The 17834-nt window shown below is 42.8% G+C and overlaps 1 protein-coding gene across 6 annotated transcripts in view; it reads left to right on the top strand.

Moving 5' to 3' along the window:
* The window catches only part of TP63 (tumor protein p63), a 214277-nt gene that overhangs the window by 181097 nt on the left and 15346 nt on the right, over positions 1 to 17834 (top strand). For 5 of the 6 annotated variants that reach the window (XM_051991652.1, XM_051991651.1, XM_051991655.1 and 2 more), the window contains 2 exons: positions 5297 to 5379; positions 7804 to 7940. In XM_051991652.1, the coding sequence (XP_051847612.1) occupies positions 5297 to 5379; positions 7804 to 7940 (220 nt within the window). Of the gene's footprint in view, positions 1 to 5296; positions 5380 to 7803; positions 7941 to 15670; positions 17036 to 17834 lie in introns of those variants that run through there. The other variant, XM_051991656.1, reaches the window with a different exon arrangement.

The raw sequence follows: 17834 nt of genomic DNA, 5'->3' as shown, positions 1-17834 counted from the left end.
AACAAGGATGTTACCTCCAGGACACCACATGAATAAGGGTTATTATTGTTATCATTATCATTACTATTAAATGTGCTCTTTATGACTTGGAGGAGCCTCAGAATAAATGGTATTTCTTTGTTCAAAGCCCTGTCTAGCTGAAGGTAGAAATGTGGTCACCCTGTAATGATGGGGAGAGGACCTTGGGGGTAAGAGAACTCGTCAATGCTCATCCATGAAATCAGCCCGGTCACAGCACAAAATCTCCCTTGGGCTTATGAAGCTGTCTTTCATTTCTGCAGTTTCGTAGGTAAAATGGCCAAAAAAAAAAAAAAAGCAGAAAAAATTTTACTTTACCTCCATGTACTGAATGTGAATCCTTTGTCCAGCAACCAACAGTTGGTTGCCAGATCCACTGACATCTTGGGCAAAAGGGAAACCAGAAGACATCAAAGGATTGCAGCCAAATGAAAAGGTGTTTCCAAACCTCACCTTGGGGGAGGGGGGTAGAGATGAAGGTGTTGGTTTAATAAAGTACTAAAAGGCAACAGCAAACACTTCGTGAGATGCTAGCTTATCTTGCTTTGCACTGCTCATGTTGAGTGTAAGCAGAGAGACCACCATGAAGATAATTGCAATTTCTGTGTCAGCATCCATTGTAGAGGACACAGGGAAAGTCTAGAAGGAACTTGGTGAGCATCCAAGTTAAATCAACATATACTTTGACATTGTCTGACTAAGAAAATCACATGGCTCAGGGAGAACTGGAAATAAAGATTCAGGATCAAGAAAGGACAATGCCCCCAACCTCTAGATTACTCCAAAGTCCCATTCCTATACATCTTGTACACTTTCTGGAAGAGAGGCTGACAGCATCAGGAATTGTTTTTTTTTTTTAATTTTTATTTAATAATTACTTTATATTGACACTCGTTTCTGTTCCGATTTTTTCCCCTCCCTCCCTCCGCCCCCTCCCCTAGATGGCAAGCAGTCCTTTATATGTTGCATATGTTGCAGTATATCCTAGATACAATATATGTGTGCAGAACCGAACAGTTCTCTTGTTGCGTAGGGAGAATTGGATTCAGAAGGTATAAATAACCCGGGAAGAAAAACAAAAATGCCGACAGTTCACATTCGTTTCCCAGTGTTCTTTCTTTGGGTGTAGCTGCCTTTGTCCGTCATTTATCAATTGAAACTCAGGTCTCTTTGTCAAAGAAATCCCCTTCCATCAAAATATGTCCTCATACAATATCGTTGTCGAAGTGTATAATGATCTCCTGGTTCTGCTCATTTCACTTAGCATCAGTTCATGTAAGTCTCGCCAGTCCTCTCTGTGTTCATCCTGCTGGTCATTTCTTACAGAACAATAATATTCCATAACATTCATATACCACAATTTACCCAGCCATTCTCCAATTGATGGGCATCCATTTATTTTCCAGTTTCTGGCCACTACAAACAGGGCTGCTACAAACATTTTGGCACATACAGGTCCCTTTCCCTTCTTTAGTATTTCTTTGGGATATAAGCCCAATAGAAACACTGCTGGATCAAAGGGTATGCACAGTTTGCTAACTTTTTGGGCATAATTCCAGATTGCTCTCCAGAATGGTTGGATTCGTTCACAACTCCACCAACAATGCATTAGTGTCCCAGTTTTCCCGCATCCCCTCCAACATTCATCATTATTTTTTCCTGTCATCTTAGCCAATCTGACAGGTGTGTAGTGGTATCTCAGAGTTGTCTTAATTTGCATTTCTCTGATCAATAATGATTTGGAACACTCTTTCATATGAGTGGTAATAGTTTCAATTTCATCCTCTGAAAATTGTCTGTTCATATCCTTTGACCATTTATCAATTGGAGAATGGCTTGATTTCTTATAAATTTGAGTCAGTTCTCTATATATTTTGGAAATGAGGCCTTTATCAGAACCTTTAACTGTGAAAATGTTTTCCCAGTTTGTTGCTTCCCTTCTAATCTTGTTTGCATTAGTTTTATTTGTACAAAGGCTTTTTAATTTGATGTAATCAAAATTTTCTATTTTGTGATCAGTAATGGTCTCTAGTTCATCTTTGGTCACAAATTTCTTTCTCCTCCACAAGTCTGAGAGATAAACTATTCTATGTTCCTCTAATTTATTTATAATCTCGTTCTTTATGCCTAGGTCATGGACCCATTTTGATCTTATCTTGGTATATGGTGTTAAGCAGCATCAGGAATTGTAAACATTAAGTGGGCAACTATCTGAAAATAAGAAATCGGTTCTATTATATCAGGTGGAAAAAGGACTAGTTATTGATGTAGTTGCCATTCTAGAATCAGCTGTTTTGGAACAGTTAGCCTATTGAATCATTAAAACAAAGTTCAAAGTAAACATAAAAAAAGAAGAAAGGGTGAAGATGAAAAAACCAAATCTGCCAAGATTTTAAAGTTAGAGCTGCCAAGGACTACAGAAACCATCCCATCCAAACCTCTCATTTCACAGCTAAGGAAGTAAAAGTGACTTGTCCAGAGTCACTTAAGTAGGGACGGAGCCAGGGAGTGGAACCAATTCACTATTCAATATCCATTACTTTTCTCCTACTTTTCTCCTTTTGATACCAACCCAGACTCCACCTTGAAACCGTTCAAAATTAGATATCAACTTTGACAAATGGGGGAAAATGGACAAAAAAGACATCAATTCTGGTTGCAGCCATTCTTTAGAGAAGTTTAACTGTTTAAAAATAGTTGCCACAACAAGAAGGTCAGAAATGCAGAAACAGAAATTTAGCCCGGAGTCAAAGTATAAAACCCACATCTTTCACAATCTCATGATTAGGGTAAAACAAATATAAGGCCCCACTTTTTTTTAATGATTATTTCATTTTTTAAAAATGACCACAGAGTGAGTAGATAGAGGGGAGCCTTCAAGACTCTCCTCTGGGTCAAAATAACACAAAGCCTAGACAGATAGGAACAGAGAGATTCACTTGGCTCTTTTAGAGTGTTGATTTCAAGCAAGATGTAGTGTAAGGTGCTTTTCAGTATCATGAAAGATGCCTTATGTTGGGGCTGGAACCAAGGAAGAATTCAATATTTTTATGTAAATGTGAGAAATGGTGTAAAAATATAGTTGTGAATACACATAATGAAAAATAATATTGAGCATGCAGTGGAAATAAAAGATCAATAGATGGGTACACTGATGTTTTATTCATTCTCCTCCTTTTTACTATGTTCAATATCTGATGGAGGCCTCCATCGTATTGGCTAGCCATTCAAAAAGGTCTTGTTGCAAGTAATCAGTGAGAATGATCCATGATGAGAAGGAATGGAGGGATTAGCTTCTGCTTCTACTCCACGGATATAATTTGGACAATGTCTAAGTATAAAATATCCCATTAGATTAGCCTGAACTGTGACTGTTCATCAACTTTTCACCAGGACCCCACCATCTAGAATCTTTAAGTCAGGGAACTCTTTTATGATGCATTTCTTTTGGTTAAGAAATTAAAGAATCATTTTGTTGATTAATAATAAGAGCAAGAAATGGCCGTCAGAATCTATTATCTCATATAACAATAGCACTATCCCTTTATTTTCATCTTCAAGCTGCTAAATACACACACACACACACACACACACACACACACATATAATACTGCTCCTACATATGTATATATGTGTAGTCTTCTCCTTTTCTAAAATATAATCGTTCTCACTGGGAGCAGGTTTCTTGGGGAGGTTTTCTGGAGGCAGCCTTAGTTTCAGTTCTGATCAATAATCACTTCAAATGCAGCCAGTTGATAAAATCCAAACGTTTATTTTCTCCTTCCAAGTCTTGTCTCTTTCCTTGGGCCCGGTTAGCTTTTTTGGAGGCCTCTCTCCCTCCTTGGTTCCAAGAGCTCTTGCAGGTTGTCTTTTGTCACCTGTAGCTTCTCTGAATCTTGGTTTTCAATCTCCAATTGACCTCTCACTCTGTCAATCTTCCGAACTGACTGACTCCATTGACTCAGCTTCTTTTTAGGCTCTTTTAGATGTAAACTCAAAGGTTGACTCCTCCTCCGAGAGTGGGATTATGGGAGGTGTGAATCTCATTCTTGTGAATCTCATACTGAATTCTGAAATCTCCCAACTTGTGAACTCCAATGTGTGAGTCAATGTGTGAACTCTCAAAGGTGTTAAGCTCAAGCACTGTTTCTACCTCATTGGTAGTGAGTTATCACTAGGATTCTAACATCTATGTAATGTATATATATATGCCCATAAACACATACATACATACATACTAGGTTTCTGTTGTAGATATTTCCCCAAAGAAATAATTTAAAAGTGATTTTGATATGGGTTATGTGCCTTTACTATTTCTGTCTTGAATCAGGTTTCTGACATTTCCAGCTCTCAATCTTGGGTCCTGTTTAGTGCTCCCCAGAAAATAGCATAAAATCTTGGTCTAGAGACTGAGCAAGCTAAGATTTGTGTGCCCCTCACATAAGAAGACATGGCTAGAATGAGAAAAGCTCTATATTTTGAGTCTGAGGATGTGGATTTAAATCCCCTTTCATAGCCAAGGATCGTAAGTCACTTTCCTTCTCTGAATCTGTTTTCTCATCTCTAAAGCAAGAAACTGAATAAGATGATTTTGAAAGTTCCTTCTCCCAGTTCATTCCCAGGTTATTCCAGTTATTCTAGGCAAATCTGTTGATTTTTATGTGCTTAAGTTTCTTCAGATGAGGGTTCATAAGAGGATCGGAGCAGACAATTTCTAAGTCTCTTTCTAGCTTGAGTTTCCACTTATTGGGACCCACACCACTTTGTCTTCACTTCTTACATGGCAGCACCTGAGGATTTGCTCCATAAGATGGTTATTTGTAGAACAGTAGTGGGGGAGGAAGCTGGTGTCCACCTCACTACCACACTTCAAAAGTACAGAGAAGGGATAAAAACATATAGAAAATGTTTTTTGCTGCTTAAAATGAATGGGATTCTTTGAATTTAGCCGTGGGGGAAATTTTTACTTATTTTTCATAAGATTTCATCATCATAAAAGTTGACCTTGCCACAGACCTTCAATGTGCTTTTCTCAAAGCTACTTCCTTTTAGCTTTCCTGCTTGACAGCAGAGATGGCTTTTAAGCCATAGGTCATTCTTAGCGTCCTAGACTTATTTCACGTGCCAAAATTGCGCTGACTTTGACTCCAACCGATAAAATGATTGGCAAGAAGGACTAGCTCGTGCTACACTGATCTGCGCCGCTGGTGCCTGTCTGTCTGGTGGGAGCATTTCTGCCCGAGAGATGTGCTGAGAATCCCTTGTCCTTTGCCCACAGCTTTCCGACAGAACACTCATGGCATCCAGATGACGTCAATCAAGAAACGGCGCTCCCCTGATGATGAGCTGTTGTACTTGCCGGTGAGTGGGATGGCTGGAATATTTGTTTTCCTTTGACATGGGCTCAAAAACGTTTTCCTTACACACTTCTGATTTATTGGCTGACAAAAAAATTATTAAATGCTACTTATTTGTGAAGCACCGGGTTAAGGAACAAAGACACAAAAAACAAGAAAGCTCCTGATTCAAGAGCAGGAAGGAGACGACACAAACAAGAGGGCGGAGCTCTAATTTCAATAGACAGATGCCATGGTTCTCAGGGCACTACAGCAATAAAACTAATGATACATTTTCTATGGGGCCATTTTCATCCAGAAAATATATATCTGCTTATGAGATCAAACCATTTGATAGCATGAGAGCGTAAGCTCCTTGAGGGCAGGAGCTGTCTTGCTTCTTGTTGTATCTCTGCCATTTAGTAGAATATCTGACAAATAGTAAGTGCTCAATAAGTGTTTATTGATCGATTAACAGCATCAAAAATTTTGGTTCTAATGACTGATCATTTGGTAGGTGGAATCAAGGGAAAAAAGAAAGTACAAATTATTTAAAGTTAACTCTTGCTTAGAGACCAATGGGCTTTTTTTGGGAGGAGGGGAGTGCATCATGTGATTTGCATCCATTCTTTACTTCCATTTCCCAGCTTTATCACCCTTCACGTACTTGGTTTAGAATCATAATTAAAGTGGATCTGAAGTCCAGCAATACAGTGGTAGGATGTGGCCGAGAAATGGGTCAGGAATCAAGGAAAAGCCATACCAAATTAAAGCTTAGCCTGAGAGAATCCACAAAGCTAACGATGCATTTAGGAATAATTGAGACAAACCATGGCACCGTGCACCAAAAGCCTTAGGTTTGTGACCTTGAGGAAGAAGTCTATTGCACAGCTTTGAGTGCCCCGTTCACCCTGCCAGGTCATAGGATTATAGTTCTGGAGAATGGATGCCCAGTTACTTGAACTGTCACTGCCAGGGGTCATGCTGCATGAATGCCATCCCAGAAGACCTGAGACCCAGGGAGAGGTCAGCAATGGGAGTTGAGTGGGAGTTACAGTGAGTTGGAGGCCAAAGCAGCCAGACAGGTCTGGGTGTGCTCCCCTTGGGCTGAGCTCTCCCTTAATTCTCAACTTTGCAACAATCGTGTTGGCAGATTGATCCTAGCCTGAACTTTACAAGATCCCTACACCAAAATTTTCACCAGGTCCAACACTCGGGGTGACCAGCGTGGCTAAAACTGGCTCAGGCCATGGAGTGCATTGAAATGTCTTAGGGGACATTAGGGGAGCTGGGGTCGGTCCTGCTCAACAAAACTGAACCCCAAAACAAACTCATCCCAAAGAAATGAAAGCTTGATTTAATGAGCTTAGGTAGGTAGATCCCATTAGATTAAGTTTTTGGAAGGCATTACATGGGCTGGGTTTGACCTGAGAGTTTATAATCCTGATGTTTTCTGTAGGGAAATAGACTTTGCAGACCATCGTCGAGCATCCTGAAATATACTAAATGTAAGGTGAAGACAGACTCGGATGAATAATGTGACAGAGATCATTCCCCCTGGGAAAATTTACAGTTGATTTTAACAAGGTTGATCCATTCAAGATATAGACAGAGGAGTAGACACAGATATTAGACATATTTTAATAGATATATAATATAATTAAATAGGGTAATACTTATAGAAACCAAATTTGGTGATAATAAAAGGATTCAGGAAATGTTTAAACATGTATGTGGAGATTGAGGAAACAAACATAATTCAGGAGTTTTTCCCTTTTGAGAGTCATCATTTAATAAAATTCGGGGTTTTCTGGGTTCTGTTGACTTTTTACTCCTTAAAAGTCTCAAATGAGTGTATGTGTGTGTATGTGTGTGTATACATATACACATACACACACACACACTATATATGTATATATACACACCAAATGTTATATACACAAAAATATTTGTGTGTACACACACATATATATATATACATATATACATACACACACTATATATATATATACTAAATATACACACATATATATTCGTGTGTACACACACACACATATATATATAATATATACATGTGTGTGCATACATACATACATATATATTCCCCAAATACCAGATCTTAGCCAAATATATTTGGCTAAATTTTGGCCCTTTGGTTATTTTTGTGATAGGTAAATATCTAAAACTTAAAAGCTGTCCTGTAGCCATTATTTTGAGCCTCATCCAAGTACATGTTATAGACATTATTATCCATATTTTGGAAATGAGGAAACTGAGGTTCAGAGAGGTAAGTGACATGCTTAGATCCACACGGCAGCTAGTGTCCGAGGTGCTAGTCAAGCCCTCTTGGTCCCGATTCCGGACCCCGTACTGTGTCCGTCACAGAAGGCCGCCTCTAAGAACTCCAACTCCCTTCCCAATGGTCTTTTCCTCCTGTCCTCCCTTACAGGTGAGAGGTCGAGAGACTTATGAAATGTTGCTGAAAATCAAGGAGTCTCTGGAACTCATGCAGTACCTCCCCCAGCACACCATCGAGACCTACAGGCAGCAGCAGCAACAGCAGCATCAGCACCTACTCCAAAAACAGTGAGTGCCTGCGCCCCCTCCCTTTGCTGTAGCTGAGAGGAGCTGGACAGAGGCAGGGTTAGGGGCTTTCCAGCCTGTGGCCCTAGAGTGTTGGGGGCAATGTGCTGTTACAGAGAGAAAGGGAGCCCCTCTCCGTGTCAGTTGGACCATGGCCGGTCTCGGTGGTAGCTTCCTGCTCAGATACAGGCGGTCGCTCTCTGGGGATCCCGGCCCTCTTGCTGATTGTGTTGGCCAGGGCAAGGCATGAGGCGGAAAAGGCAGGGCCAGAGTGAGGCTGGAACTGAGGGAAGGTTTGAGCTCTCTCTTCTCAATCAGACTCCCCATCCAGCTTCCACATCCGGCGATGGGCGTTTGCTTTGGCCGTCTGAATGTCAGTGGAGAGAAGTTCAGCTGAAGGCTTCAGGTGTTGGTGGCCCGTAACAGAGCTGGAGAGAGGGCAGGCTGGGACTCTTGTTCAGCCTTGTAAAAAGGGCTGCATCTTCCTTCACTAAAAAAAGGAGCAACTGAACCAGAGTCTCTAGCAAAGCCCTGCCAATAATTGATATTTAAAAAATAAGGGTGCAGAATTCTGCTGGTGTAGGTTTCTGTGGCAGTGGGTAGGAAACAGAAAAAAAAAAAAAAGGTTCAGAGTTTCACAGATGGGAAAGTTTCTTCCTCTTGATACACTAAGGAGAGCTGAAGGCAGAAGCCCTCATCCCGCACTGGGACATGTGGTCTTTCCAGGGATTGGTTCTGTTTTACACTGTTTCCTTCTCTGATTCCCCTCCTCCCATCCCCCGTGTGACAAATCAACCAGCAATCAGGATGGTAGACTTTGGGGGCTTGAAGGAATCCCACAAATCACCTGACCTAGTAGCTTCTCATTCCACAGGAAGTTGAGGCTGAAAGGGAGGTTCTTTGTCCAAGGTCACACAGCTAAGTAGTACAAGAACTGGAGGTCTGACTGACTGAATGGGGGGAGGAAGAACACCATTTATTAAGCACTTACTGTTTGACATGCATTGTATGAAATGTTGGGGTTGCAAAGAGAAAAATAGCAGATTTATAGTTTTCAGATGAGCTCAAACTCTGAAGGGGAGTGAAAGCACAGCTTCTGGGCTGATCAGAAGCTGGCAAGTTTTAAGGGGAAGATGCTAGCATCCAGGGGCCTGGAGAGCAAAGGCTCAGCCCAGTAGAGGGTCTGGAGAAGTAAGGAGACAGGGTGAGGGCAGAGGACTGGGCTCCATGGTCCTCCTGTAGCCTGTATTTGGTGACTTCCAGCTCCACCCAACACTATGGCCTCTCCTGTCACTGTTCTGCCTTCCCACCCTGGATGTGGTCTGGGCAGCCTGGCTTTGGAGGAACTAAAAAGGAGACACAAGGAGAGCAGGGTGTCCTTCCCATTGTCCGGCAGCCTGGCCAAAAATCTTGGACTTCTTTTGGAAAGATGGAGAGAGATGGGCCCACTGAGCGAAAGGGATTAATCCAGAATTAGAGAATTATTGGTAAATGAATTGGAATGGGGTAAGAGCCAGACCTGTGAGACTTCCAGAGGAGAAAATTTTCTTTTCAAACACTAGTTGGCCCCTTTCTCTTCAATTACGCTCTTAGAGAGTCTCCCAGAGGAATGAGAGGTCCAGCCAGGAACCGCTCAGGGTCACAAGGCAGACCCGAATTTGGGACATCACGGTTCTGAGACCATGCTGCTCAGTGACTGAGCTAGGAAATAAGCCAGGTCTTCTTGTTCTGGGGATAGACACTCGAGCCATGATTATTAAAAGGTATTAATACACTGGAGGATATTGAGAAAAGGGTAATCAGGACCTGGAGGTTCTGGAGCACCTTCAAAAGCATCCAATGAAGGAACTGGGCATCCCATGGCTAGAGAAAGAAGATGCAAGTGGGGTGAGATACCCTGGTAGCTTTCACCAGATATCTGAAGGACTATCTTGTTGGGAAGTGAATTAAAATCATTCTGCTTGGCCCCAGGAGCCAGAATCAGGGAATAATAGGTACCCATTTCACAGAAGCCAATTGAAACGTCTTGTCCAGGAAGATTTCATCTATAGTGAGAAGGGTAATTTCCAAAGAAACCATCTGGTCCAGCTCTTTTATTTCACTCATGAAGAAACTGATGACTTGGATTAGTAAATGGTTTGCTTAAAGTCACAGTTAATGAGTTGACCCTTACTCCAAGAATAATCTTCCTTTCTAGACCATAATGGATTCTAATTTATCTATCACATGTATCCATAGATGGCCCCATTTTGCTACCATGTTAAAATATACCAGTTCCTCCTATTCCCTGATCTTCACTTGACTTCAAGGTTCTTGCGGATGGTTTATAACCTAAAGCTAAGAAAGAGCAGCAAATGCCAAGAGCAGTTCAGGAACTGGGACTCTGTTTATCCATGTGCTAAAAAGGATACTCACTTGCCAAGTTAAGACCTGGTCCCTTGAAGATATTAAGTATCCAAACCTTGGGAGTCTAGACTGGGGCCAGTTCCTTCAGTGGAAAGGGGATAAATCAGACACACTTGGGAAATCCATACTGAGTTTGTTTACCTCAAGGCAAAGCATAATAAAGTATCTTGCCTGAGACAATTGAAGACTATCTGTGATAATAGAAATGTAAACAGAAGTGCTATTACTGAGTGTGCTAATTGGTTTTTTCTACCGCCCTGGGAGTGGAGAAGAGTACAATGAATATTCATTTGTCTTCCTTGGTGATAAATGCAGTCACCTGGGGAGACATCATAACTGACTATTTTATGTCTGTTCCAGCAAAGTGAAACCAAGTTTCACAAACTGGCCTTTAGGAAGCCTTGGCCGTCTATTAATAAGCTGTTGAGTTCTACTATAGGCAAGAACTTATTGTGGGCCAAATGGAACTGAGGAGGCTGGGTAGGCAGAATTAAGTTTAGTCCCCATAGTCCATGGGACCCTTGCAAGAGGACCATGATTCCTTCCCAGCTGAGTTTCCAATCTTCCAGATTTTGACTTAGCCCAACTGGGACTTGCTTATTATTCCGAATAACTATCACTGGGTGTGTGAAGATGAATGCAGCCGATAGAAGACCATAATAGCTTTCCTGTTAAATGAGGTTTCTAAGCAAACTGTCTTTTAAAAGTTATGGGCTCTGTTTTCTACATGAGGAAGCTTAGGTTCAGGGAGGGTAAGTAGTTTGCCCCAAACCCTATAACTAGTCATCATGAGAGCGAGATTAAAATAGAAATGTCTCTGACTAAATTAGGGACTATTTGCGCTTTGCCATAATGCATCTCGTTTTTTCTCTCTCTCTCATCTTCTGTCTCTCCCCTCTCTTTTTCTTCCTCCTCATTCCTTCCCCCCCCATCCTCCTTCCACCTCTTTTTCTCCTTCTATTTTCTCTTCCTCCCTCCCTTTTTCTCTTTCCCCCTTTTTTCTTCCTCTCCCTGTCTTTCCTTTCTCTCCCTCCCTTGTGTCCCCCCTCTCCTTTCTCTTTCCCCCTCTCATCTTCTTTCCATCTCTTTTTCTCCTTCTGTTTTTCTTCTTCCCTCCCCTTTTTCTCTTTCCCCCTTTTTTCTTCCTTTCTCTCTGTCTTTCCTTTCTCTCCCTCCCTTGTGTCCCCCCTCTCCTTTCTCTTTCCCCCTCTCATTTCCTCTCTATCTCTTTTTCTCCTGTTTTCTCTCTCCCTCCCCTCTTTTTCTCTCTTCTACTTTTTTCTTCCTTTCTCTCTCTTTCCTTTCTCTCCCTCCCTTCTACCCCCTCCTTTTTCTCTCTCTAGCTTATTTTTCTCTTCTTTCTCTCTCACTCTGAATATAGAAAATGACAATTTTTTTATGAGGATGGAAGGAAACTGAATAAATATTTTACCCAGTCACTGTTTTAAGATGAAGAAACTGAGGTCCAGAGAGAGGAAACATCTTGTCGAAGCTCCCTCAATTACATCTTGGGGGCAGGGGTTAGCAAACACAAGTGAATCTATCATTATAGACATGGTGAGATAAGCAAAACAGTACCTTTTGGAGACTTAGCTGACCTCGGCTGCTGACAGAGCTGCCCTGCTAATTATCATGTGTGGTCTCTGCCAGGGAGCGGAGAGCTTCTGGAAAGCCCCCAATGCCCCTGTGTGGGAGATCCAGGCTTAGAGACCTTGAGTGTGTGACCACACTCAGGGCTGGTTCTCCCGGAGCTGAACCCTTTGTCTGGGTTCCCTGGGCGTCCCTTGGCAGTTAGATCACGGGCTCAGGAAGCACAGAGGTTGGAAAAAGATACAAAGATAGATTGGCCAAGTCACATTTCAGCACCAGATGCCCCCAAACCTGGGACAGAGGGGGCTTTCTGCCGGGGATGGAAGTGGGAGACTGGTAGCCACATTATCTAAAACAAAACAGTTTTGCTGAATCAAGGCTCAGGAGAAAAGCCTCTGGCATTGGTGGGGGGACACATCCGCATTTGACCCCGGCAGGCCTTCTTGAATTGGGGATAGTACTTGGACCTGAGCTCAGGAAGCTTTTCCCAGCTTTTGGAAGGCATGTGATAGCTACTCCATTGGGTTCGTCCCTTCTCCTCTCTCTTTAATTTCTTCCCTCCTCACCTTCTCTATGCTCCTTTCTAAGAAGAGTGAAGAACTCCCAAGTCTTCTCTCAAAAGGGAGCCATCATAGTATGGATTAGTAGGAAGGGAACAATGAGGATAAAGAAGAGAGCCACCATGATTCCTAGCGCAGGGACCCAGGGACAGGAGGGCCAACTTCAGTCTCTTCCAAGCTGTGTGACCCTGAACAAGTTTGCCTCAGTTTGGACACCTGTCAGATAGTGATTTTAATAGCCCTGGGCTCACAGGAGGCCACATGGATGTAAAGGAAACCCGGGTGCTTAACAGTCTGTAAAAAGGGAGCAGGTACCATGCAGAGCAGTCAGAGGAGGATGACTTCCCCAAGTGAAAGGAAGGAAAGAACTGGCCCGGAGGGAGGGCCTCTGCTGAGTGTCCATCTGCCCGAAGCACAAGAGCAGCTTTGGCTTGAGGTCTGACCAGCTGGCTCCCAGGGTTCTTAGGGAATTTCCACGAGCCTCCATCTTGTAGAAAAACATAGCTTTCCAGCGAAGGGAAAGAAAGGGCTGACGTCTTTAGAGCGTGTGCACCCGAGGCTTTGCAGTATATGTGGTGGCCCTGAGCCTTTCCTTGAATTCACCCGGTTTGCCTGGTGTGGACAAACTAACCTTTGCTCCTGGGCTTGTCGGCATGGGCTTTTAACTGAAGATCAGAAACTAGCTTTTTGCAGCGTGTGACCTGCTCGATCTACCAGCATCAGTGTGGACCGTGTGTCGTGGGCTTACACGTGTGCGACTTGGATGCCTAACACTAATCTCCAGAAAACTTACATTGTGCAGGCTCTTTGGGGGGAGATTGTTCTTTTTTCTTTTTCTCCAGCTGGTCCATTTTCATGTAAATCCTCTAAAGGTGTCATAAGTGACTACAGCAAGGAATATGGAAATCGAATTCTTTGATAGTCGTTTGAAAAGAATAAATCAGCTTGGAAAATGACTGTAATAGCCTGCAATTTCCTTAGGAGAAATAATACTGCTTTTGTTCGGAGAGGAAATCAGTTGTGTCCCCCCCCCCCCTTTTAAGTGAGGAGAAATTAGTCATTATATTAAGAAAGGGAGAGGTGAAGGGGCATATTTTCTCCTCGGTGCTGATGAAATATTTGCGATGTAATTATATCACTTAATTTTCCTCCCCATTTTCTCCCTGCTTGATCTTCATTTTCTTTTAAAATAACATTTTTCTCTGTGTGAGTGCGTCTTAATGTCTCCATATCTCCGTGACCTCCAATATCTTCATGACCAATGGCTTGGCGGTTGTATATGTTTTATCCTTATACCACATTTACGGGAGGACGCAGGGAAGACTTGGGCAGGACCAAGAAGCTGGATAAGTTGCCATTTGTCTTTTGGGAGGGAATACCCGCCCTGATGAAGCCTCTTATCCATTAGTATAGAAGAGTATAAGACATCATATTAGGGATCTTTTATCAAATATGGGGATTTCTACCCAGCAGTAATTTTACCGGATAACTTGAACCCATCGGATTTTGATCTTTGAAAAAAGAAGGTTACCACAATACAATATAGGAGCTTAAGTGACCATGGGCAAGCCACCTCATCTCAGTGTGTCTAAAGCAACTCCCTGGAACAGCTCAAAGAAATAGCTAGATAATCATATGTATTGAGGAAGGAATTTCCATTCTGGGACCTCATTAGATTGCTAAAATCACAGAAATATGAACTGAAATATTAATATAAAATCAGACACTTCCTCTAACCCCCTAGTTCTTCTCTATTTACTTTCTCCTTGCCCTATGCTTTAGAAGTCTGCTATTTCCCATCTCTGAGAAGGTCATAAGGTCAAAAATTTAAGCCTGAAGGATGCAGAGGTCCTAGGACTATGGATCCCCCAGTAGAGTGGATCCCAGAACTCATATAGTTGAATTCTCTCAAAATTAAGGTTACATTGACCCGGAGAAATCAAACACAGTTGCCAAAGTCATCTAACTAATAAGAGTCTGCCATGGGCTATATAGGGTGTATATACACCCTGGCCTCTCACTCTACTCTGAAGCTTCTTCCTCTGGACCATTCTTTAATGGAGAATATCCCTCAGCCCTCCTAAAGAACAAAGCTCCATGTTATGATGGTGGGCTCTCATGACATAGGTCATATCTTCAGAAAATCAGCCCTCCAGCAATAGGCAAAAATCTCACTCTGAATAGGTTAGAAACCCCTTTCCAGTATGACACTAATGAGTCTGAACGAAACTCACTGCATTTCCTCTGCTCATTGTCCTGATCCAATAATAAACAGTGCTAAATTCTATCCCGGCCTTTTGAGAAATGAATTGCATTGGGTTGTCTGTCTGTTTGTTTTTTAAAGATCCGGGACATGATTTATTTACTCTAACAGCAACCCGGGAGAATTTTGTCTTTGAATCTCTCAATAGTCAGGAAAAATCTCCTCCACTTTCTGGCCACAGAACGCTCCTTTCTAGGCCCCACCATTGGATTACCTTTTGAACGTCTTGCTCAGAATGGATGAATTAATTAATTATAATAAATGAATTAAGCCAGTCTTCACCTGAGCTCAGCTGGGGCACTCCCGAGCCTTGCTTGGAGTCTTTATGAAAGGCAAAGGGTGACCAGGTGAGACCTGAAAAGGCCCCGTTCTTGGCAAACACTGGTCAACGGTACTTTAGCACACTTGGGACGCTGAACTTACGCCTTCATTAGGCCGAAGTTGCTTGTGTTGGGGTGATCCAGGGTAGGGTCAGCCAACAAAGTGACTAGAGGGATTAAGCCCTTTCTGAGGAATATTTCTCCACCTTCTTCTGGGAACACAGACTGCTCATTAACGAGAGCTAAGAATGGTGTGATGACATAGCCCACAGAGAGATAAGATCCCGATTTCTTCATAGACTTCAGCGCGCGGCTCTTGTCCAGGCTTTCTCAATGATCTCTCCTGTAGAAGGTGGAATAATTGGGGCTGATGACATTTTCTGGGTTATTTCATCTCCCTCCTTTGGCGCTCTCCGTGTACTTGCCAACACCTTCTCCCCGTCCCCTGGAGGGGAGGGTTCGGGAGATTTCTTCACTAGCCTTCCCATGCCACGGTCATGAAGGTAGGAGGCGTGTGGCTTTCGGTTTTCGTCGGCATCCGATTTTCCCAATCGTCAGCTCTCATCTTCTTTGTTTTCTGATTCCTCTCCACAGTCTCCTTTCCGCCTGCTTCAGGAATGAACTCTTGGAGCCCTGCAGAGATGCTCCGAAACAATCCGACGTCTTCTTTAAACATTCCAACCCCCCCAACCCATCTGTCTACCCATAAAGCACCACCGCTTCTGCCCTTTGGAGTCTGGGGGTGGGGGGCGTGTGTCTGTGTTGTTCATTCGGCCCTGGGAAGCAGGAGCGGAGAACACTTTGGTTCCGAGACCAGAGCCCGCTAGTGAAAATGAGCTCCCGAAGGGACTCAGACTTCTACCCCCAGAGACACTGGCTGCAGAGCCCAGCACCCAGCAGTGTTCCCTGACTGACTGACCAATCTCGGAGCTGGAGAGCTGCAAGGCTTGGTCAGGCACCACAATGCACAGTGTTTGCTGGAACCCTTTCCTGTTCCTCTCTGTTCTATTTGTGACATAGACTTGGGTGCTTTTGAGCTGGTCTCAATCTTTAAAAAGCCTTTTGAAAAGAGGGAAAAATCCCCACAGTTTCCAGACGTTCTCATTGTTCTATGTCTAACCATCCAGCCGGTTCCCGAGTGGCTCAGTGTGGCCTGTCTAACGCTGGCCGTGGGATACCACGGTGGTAGGAGCCCACTAGGATGTTTAGAGTACCGCCCTGCTGGACAGAGACAGGTGACGATGACCGAACACCGCTTCGATGTCCCGCCCCTCCCTGAGAAAAGATTAATCTTGCTGGCCTCCCTCCATACGGGTCTGGGGGCTCAGGAGGCATTCGTCAGGGCTCGGACTTTTCTTTAGCGGACAGTCTTCTTCCATCTGGGTTTTGACAGAATTTCCTTATTTTTGAACCGCCCAAGACGGGCAAGTATAGCCTGAGGTTTTGTTCTGAAGGAGGGCTGGCTGTTCCCGTAACCTTAACGGTGACCTGTCTGATGACTGTCCCAGGTAGTTTCTCTGATGGACAGGCCCTATTCTGAAATAAAGAAGGATCATTTAAATTAGGACTAGAGCCTCTCGGTCCTCCCCTAAAGCCAGGCCCGTTCTGGAGATTTTATCAATGATATCTCATCAAGAAAGTTCGTGTGTGGACAATTGAAAAAAAAAAAAAAAAGATCCCTCCATAGGAATAAATCCTATTTTGAGGAGGTGGAAAGACTAGCCTTTTTTTTTTTTTTTAACTTTAACTGAGCAAGGGTTTAAAGAATCTCAATATTTCTCAGAAATTTTAAAGTTGTTTTAAATGAGTAATCCCCCAGAGACTTCAAACAAAGTCTCTGTTTCTTCTCAGTCCCCAACCAGTTGCTTTGTGTCAAACGCAGAGCTGTCCTGTGAGGCTGTTACTATCCGATGTGTGTTGTTCATTTTCAATAAACTTTTGCATCTTGGTTTATCTGGAGGATTTCTTTGCTGTCTCTCTTTCTTAAGGGTGTTTGTTGACTCTTTCATGCTCTGAGAACCTGTGTCAATGCTGGAAGCTGTTAAGACTGTTGAGAGTCGAGGGGTCGGAGTTGGGGAGAGACTGGTCCCTCATTTTGGAACTGAGCCCAATGATTCCCCCGAGGAAAATCCCAGGAATTCAGGGGGCTTTTTAAGTCAAAGTCCCGCACTCTACCCACCATCCTCTCTTGCTGCTTCTCAACACTCAACTATCTATCCTCTTAATATTACATTTTATGTCTACCAAAAGTTGACTAGTAAATGCCGGCCCCCAGAAGACACTCTTTTCTTCCTGTGATTCTCCTTTTACTTATCTCAATTTTGCTTTTATTTCCTCCCCAAAGATAATGGTCAGTAGTTCCACAATCACATCTATCTATTTTTCCAGTCCCCAAGAATGGGGCTCATGTGGGCCACAGAACTTATACTCATCAAGGGCCACGTGATGTTCTCTTACTCTCTCCTGATCTTAAGATGATTTTATTTAAGCAAAGCACCCAGTCTTGAGTAAAGTCCTCAGCACCCAGGAATAAAATAAAAACAAAAACAAAAGAAACCAACAAAAACCCTTGTGCTTACTTGAATATTCTTTAACAAAATGTGCATTTTTACACTTTCTCCTATAATTTTACTTTTTCTTTCTTTTGAATTTTCCTCCATATCTTGGGACTTAACTTAGTCAAAACTTTTGATTATCTCCACTGTTGTTTTAGAGTCCCAAGGATTCGTCCTTTAAACTAGACGTAGAAATGAAATTC

The sequence above is a fragment of the Antechinus flavipes genome, chromosome 3, assembly GCF_016432865.1.
Source record: "Antechinus flavipes isolate AdamAnt ecotype Samford, QLD, Australia chromosome 3, AdamAnt_v2, whole genome shotgun sequence".
In the NCBI taxonomy this organism is placed as follows: Eukaryota; Metazoa; Chordata; class Mammalia; order Dasyuromorphia; family Dasyuridae; genus Antechinus; species Antechinus flavipes.
The sequence above is the reverse complement of the archived record's forward strand: the minus strand, read 5'-3'. Positions and strand labels throughout refer to the sequence as shown.